This window comes from Pseudophryne corroboree, chromosome 2 (genome assembly GCF_028390025.1).
Source record: "Pseudophryne corroboree isolate aPseCor3 chromosome 2, aPseCor3.hap2, whole genome shotgun sequence".
In the NCBI taxonomy this organism is placed as follows: Eukaryota; Metazoa; Chordata; class Amphibia; order Anura; family Myobatrachidae; genus Pseudophryne; species Pseudophryne corroboree.
Genome location: NC_086445.1, coordinates 196,707,302 through 196,713,466, shown reverse-complemented (window position 1 = coordinate 196,713,466; position 6,165 = coordinate 196,707,302). Strand labels below are relative to the sequence as shown.

General features: G+C 44.9%; 1 protein-coding gene across 1 annotated transcript in view; it reads right to left on the bottom strand.

The window, feature by feature from the left end:
- Window positions 1-1,106: 1,106 nt before the first annotated feature.
- The window catches only part of NCKAP1L (NCK associated protein 1 like), a 616,762-nt gene continuing 611,703 nt past the window's right edge, over window positions 1,107-6,165 (bottom strand). Inside the window, exon 31 of the mRNA XM_063952202.1 lies at window positions 1,107-2,199. Coding sequence (XP_063808272.1) covers window positions 2,080-2,199 — 120 coding nt within the window. The 3' untranslated portion in view covers window positions 1,107-2,079. The remainder of the gene's footprint in view (window positions 2,200-6,165) is intronic.

The window sequence follows — 6,165 nt, the reverse complement described above, 5'->3', positions numbered from 1 at the left end:
CAGAGAGGGGGCAGTGTCGCCTCTGTTTTGTGGGAGTGCCAGGGCCAGGATCTCCTTCCGACTGAGATTTTCTTGCCTCTTAGAAGAAGCCATTGGATGGTGTCGCATGTGATGCGATGCTGCGTATTCTGACCCAGCACGAATCACAAATGCACGCTGGAGGCATTATCATAACTGCATCATCGTTGCTGTCAAGTAAGCAGCAGAGATGCTCACTCCAACCACATCTGAATCATGCCCTGGGCCAGATGTACTAAGGGCCTAATTCAGACCTGATCTTTCCTCTGCATTTTTGCAGAGTGCCGCCGCCCATATAGCGTGAAAACCAGCCCTGTGCGAGTGCATGCGTACGCCGTGCAAAAACTTTGCCAGACTGCTGACATCTGTAAATTAATTCTCAACTCACTCACCATCTAATGATTTTTCCAGTTTGTGCATAGCCCAGGACTTACTCCTACAGTGCGATAGAATCAGGCTGCTCGAGACCGGAGCTGACATCACACACCCTCCCTGAAAACGCTGGGGACGCCTGTGTTTTTCCAGGCACTCACAGAAAATGGACAGTTACCACCCCAAAACGTTTGCTTCCTGTCAATCAACTAGCGTATGCCTAGCGATAAAAAAAAAAAATAATAACCGCAGGATTTTTTTGCAGTTTGGCCTCACGCCTGCGCATTACGACCTGTACACATGCGCAGTCATTCGATAATCGGCCATCGTGTGATTTTGCACAACAGCGATCAGGTCTTAATTAGGCCCTAAGCCTTGAAAAGTGATAAAGTGGAGAGTGATAAACTACCGACCAATCAGCTCCCAACTGTCATTTTTCAAACACAGTCTATAACATGGCAGTTGGAAGCTGATTGGCTGGTACTTTAACACTCTCCCATTTATCACTTTTCAAGGCTTATTACATCTGGCCCCCAGTGTTTTCACGAGTGCCACTGCCACTTCATTCATTACAATATGTTCGCAATTCCTATGTGTAGGTAAATGTAACATGTTCATTATCATCATATTACCCGCCTCTTAATTGAACTTTTTACCTTCTATTATTGACCATATTTTTTAGCAGCAGTTGAGGTGAGAAAAACACATGATAACACTGAAGCTTTATTTAAAGGAAGATTGCACAAGATATTGTTCCAGAGCTATTATTGTAGATGAAAGTACAGTACTTGTGAAATTAGGTGAAAAACAAATCCTACGCATTAGCTCATCTGTAGAATTAATGTATGCAAGCGAATTAGAAAATTCCAAGAACATAAAACAGTGACAAGATGCCTTCTCAAGATGGTACGTTGCGGCTCATTGATGTCTGCAATAGCCTTATTTTTGCTCTGTTACAATTTATATCATTTAGTAAGTGCGTCTCAGTGTAATAGATATCAGTTGAGTGTTCGGAAAAACAAATAAGAATGTAAAAAACAATTACAACTTTGGCTTTTTGAAAGCAATGTAGCATGAGATTTACTCTGGCTGAAGTTGACCATAATCGATAGAAAATCCTTTGTGTTTTGATGTTTATATTTTGCCGTAGCGCTCACTAAATACACTAGTTTAGCTATATAACAGATATATACTGCACATAAACAGGTTACCTATTACACATTGGTAGTCCTGTAAGAATATGATCACATTATTCTGCACACTGGCAGCAGAGACTGGAATTCAGCCTCAGGTACTGCTGCTCACATTTACCTGTATGGAAGGCAATTCTTGCAAGTGTTAGTACTCTACACATTGTAAAGCTTATCTGGTGCCTGCTTGGGAAAGAGTATACAGTACTGTATGCTGGTAACATAGGGCCTAATTCATGATTGTATGGAACCGCACAGCCGCAAGGAAGCATCTGTGCAATTCCGTGTATTTAAAATGCTAATGCTTTCAAAATAGGGATGAGATGCCCCCGTTTTGAAGAATGGTGCCAGGTGCTGCCCCCAAATACTGCAGCATATCAATCATGCTGCAGCTGACAGGGGTCTGCGAGTGACATCGCAAGACCCATTCTGCATATGCGTACAAATATGAATTAGGCCGACAGTCAGTAGCACCACAAAAGACGATAATAAGTAATAATCAAGATAATGTCATAGTGGAAAAGGTCCGGTGGACTTCATGGTAGGCATTTCGGAGTAACACATATGGAAAGCAGGATTCCAGCATGTCTACAGTAAGGAACGAGGACTCCTCAACAATCTGAAAAGTAAGCAAAATACACAATTTGAATATTAGAATGTAAGCTCAGCAGCATCATTCTAAGGTCAGAAATGAGAACCATTTTCTCTCTGTGCTGTGTTTACAGAAGGCAGGAGGCCACGGCATATAGACTGTGACCGCACTGCCATAGAGGCTGTGACCGCACTGCCATAAGGGCTGTGACCGCACTGCCATAAGGGCTGTGACCGCACTGCCATAAGGGCTGTGACCGCACTGCCATAAGGGCTGTGACCACACTGCCATAAGGGCTGTGACCGCACTGCCATAGAGGCTGTGACCGCACTGCCATAAGGGATGTGACCACACTGCTATAGGGGCTGTGACCGCACTGCTCATTATCACTTACAGTATCAGAAGAAAGAACAGAATGTTTGTCATAACTCACATTGTATTTATGTCTCTAATATTACTAATAAGATTTCCCTTTCCTATAGCAAAATCTAGAGTGTATGGATTCATCTTTATATTCTCACTACTAGAATGCTGCTGAATCCATACCCTCCTTATAATTTGCATACTGTAGTCACTGGCATTAGTTGGGAAATGCCACCAGGAAAGGCAGAATAATAATACAGTGAAAAAAGTAACAATTTCTGAAACAAAATGAGTGTGATAAACAGTTGCGGCATCTATTATCTGAGCTGCACAGGATTTTAGAATAGGGTTTTCTCCCTAACTTTGGACCCGCATGCCTAAAATATATTATATTATACTTAAAATTAACTCTGATAATGACCTCTGCAAGACAAAAGAATGTGTTCCATGGCGCAAAACCAGAAATAATAAAAGAAGAAAAAACAGCGTAATAAGTTGAAAATTAGTAACGCTTTAAATTTGCCCAGCCGATTTAGGTGATTAACATACATTACATGGTAACCCCTCCTGTTGGATCTTTGTATCAGTGGCTGTAGGACACTTTACGTAATCTCTCTCAAGCAATAAAAAACATATTTCCATAATCATTAGCATAAAAGTTTGTATTATTTATAAAATATCCCAAGAATAAATGACTGTAGCTTTGGCTATAAGTAACACGGAATAAATCACATATTGAGCAGGAAGCAGTTGACTTACATTATAGTCAATTTTCAATTCTGTTCTGTATCATCAGAATGAAAATGTGAGACATATATAGGACCATCCCAATAAAAATAAGAATTTACTTACCGATAATTCTATTTCTCATAGTCCGTAGTGGATGCTGGGGACTCCGAAAGGACCATGGGGAATAGCGGCTCCGCAGGAGACTGGGCACAAAAGTAAAAGCTTTAGGACTACCTGGTGTGCACTGGCTCCTCCCCCTATGATCCTCCTCCAAGCCTCAGTTAGGGAACTGTGCCCGGACGAGCGTACACAATAAGGAAGGATTTTGAATCCCGGGTAAGACTCATACCAGCCACACCAATCACACCGTACAACTTGTGATTTGAACCCAGTTAACAGCATGATAACAGAGGAGCCTCTGAAAAGATGGCTCACAACAATAATAACCCGATTTTTGTAATAATAACTATGTACAAGTATTGCAGACAATCCGCACTTGGGATGGGCGCCCAGCATCCACTACGGACTATGAGAAATAGAATTATCGGTAAGTAAATTCTTATTTTCTCTAACGTCCTAGTGGATGCTGGGGACTTCGAAAGGACCATGGGGATTATACCAAAGCTCCCAAACGGGCGGGAGAGTGCGGATGACTCTGCAGCACCAAATGAGAGAACTCCAGGTCCTCCTCAGCCAGGGTATCAAATTTGTAGAATTTTGCAAACGTATTTGCCCCTGACCAAGTAGCTGCTCGGCAAAGTTGTAAAGCCGAGACCCCTCGGGCAGCCGCCCAAGATGAGCCCACTTTCCGTGTGGAATGGGCTTTTACAGATTTTGGCTGTGGCAGGCCTGCCACAGAATGTGCAAGCTGAATTGTACTACAAATCCAACGAGCAATCGTCTGCTTAGAAGCAGGAGCACCCAGCTTGTTGGGTGCATACAGGATAAACAGCGAGTCAGATTTTCTGACTCCAGCCGTCCTGGAAACATATATTTTCAGGGCCCTGACTACGTCCAGCAACTTGGAATCCTCCAAGTCCCTAGTAGCCGCAGGCACCACAATAGGCTGGTTTAAGTGAAATGCTGAAACCACCTTCGGGAGAAATTGAGGACGAGTCCTCAATTCTGCCCTGTCCGTATGAAAAATTAGGTAAGGGCTTTTATAGGATAAAGCCGCCAATTCTGATACACGCCTGGCTGAAGCCAAGGCTAACAGCATTACCACTTTCCATGTGAGATATTTTAAGTCCACAGTGGTGAGTGGTTCAAACCAATGTGATTTTAAGAATCCCAAAACTACATTGAGATCCCAAGGTGCCACTGGAGGCACAAAAGGAGGCTGTATATGCAGTACCCCCTTGACAAACGTCTGAACTTCAGGAACTGAAGCTAGTTCTTTTTGGAAGAATATTGACAGGGCCGAAATTTGAACCTTAATGGACCCTAATTTGAGGCCCATAGACAGTCCTGTTTGCAGGAAATGCAGGAATCGACCCAGTTGAAATTCCTCTGTAGGGGCCTTCCTGGCCTCACACCACGCAACATATTTACGCCAAATACGGTGATAATGTTGCACAGTTACATCCTTCCTGGCTTTGATCAGGGTAGGGATGACTTCATCTGGAATGCCTTTTTCCTTCAGAATCCGGCGTTCAACCGCCATGCCGTCAAACGCAGCCGCGGTAAGTCTTGGAACAGACATGGTCCCTGCTGGAGCAGGTCCTTTCTTAGAGGTAGAGGCCACGGGTCTTCCGTGAGCATCTCTTGAATTTCCGGGTACCAAGTCCTTCTTGGCCAATCCGGAGCCACGAGTATAGTCTTTACACCTCTCCTTCTTATGATTCTCAGTACCTTGGGTATGAGAGGCAGAGGAGGGAACACATATACTGACTGGTACACCCACGGTGTTACCAGAGCGTCCACAGCTATTGCCTGAGGGTCCCTTGACCTGGCGCAATATCTGTCCAGTTTTTTGTTGAGGCGGGACGCCATCATGTCCACCTTTGGTTTTTCCCAACGGTTCACTATCATGTGGAAGACTTCTGGGTGAAGTCCCCACTCCCCCGGGTGAAGATCGTGTCTGCTGAGGAAGTCTGCTTCCCAGTTGTCCACTCCCGGAATGAACACTGCTGACAGTGCTATCACATGATTTTCCGCCCAGCGAAGAATCCTTGCAACTTCCGTCATTGCCCTCCTGCTTCTTGTGCCGCCCTGTCTGTTTACGTGGGCGACTGCCGTGATGTTGTCCGACTGGATCAACACCGACTGACCCTGAAGCAGAGGCCTTGCCTGACTTAGGGCATTGTAAATGGCCCTTAGTTCCAGGATATTTATGTGAAGTGACGTTTCCATGCTTGACCACAAGCCCTGGAAATTTTTTCCCTGTGTGACTGCTCCCCAGCCTCTCAGGCTGGCATCCGTGGTCACCAGGACCCAATCCTGAATGCCGAATCTGCGGCCCTCTAGGAGATGAGCACTCTGTAATCACCACAGGAGAGACACCCTTGTCCTTGGAGACAGGGTTATCCGCTGATGCATTTGAAGATGCGATCCGGACCATTTGTCCAGCAGATCCCACTGAAAAGTTCTTGCGTGGAATCTGCCGAATGGAATCGCTTCGTAAGAAGCCACCATCTTTCCCAGGACCCTTGTGCATTGATGCACTGACACTTGGCCTGGTCTTAGGAGGTTCCTGACTAGGTCGGATAACTCCCTGGCTTTCTCCTCCGGGAGAAACACCTTTTTCTGTACTGTGTCCAGAATCATCCCTAGGAACAGCAGACGTGTCGTCGGAATCAGCTGCGATTTTGGAATATTTAGAATCCATCCGTGCTGTCGTAGTACTACTTGAGATAGTGCTACTCCGACCTCTAACTGTTCTCTGGACCTTGCCCTTATCAG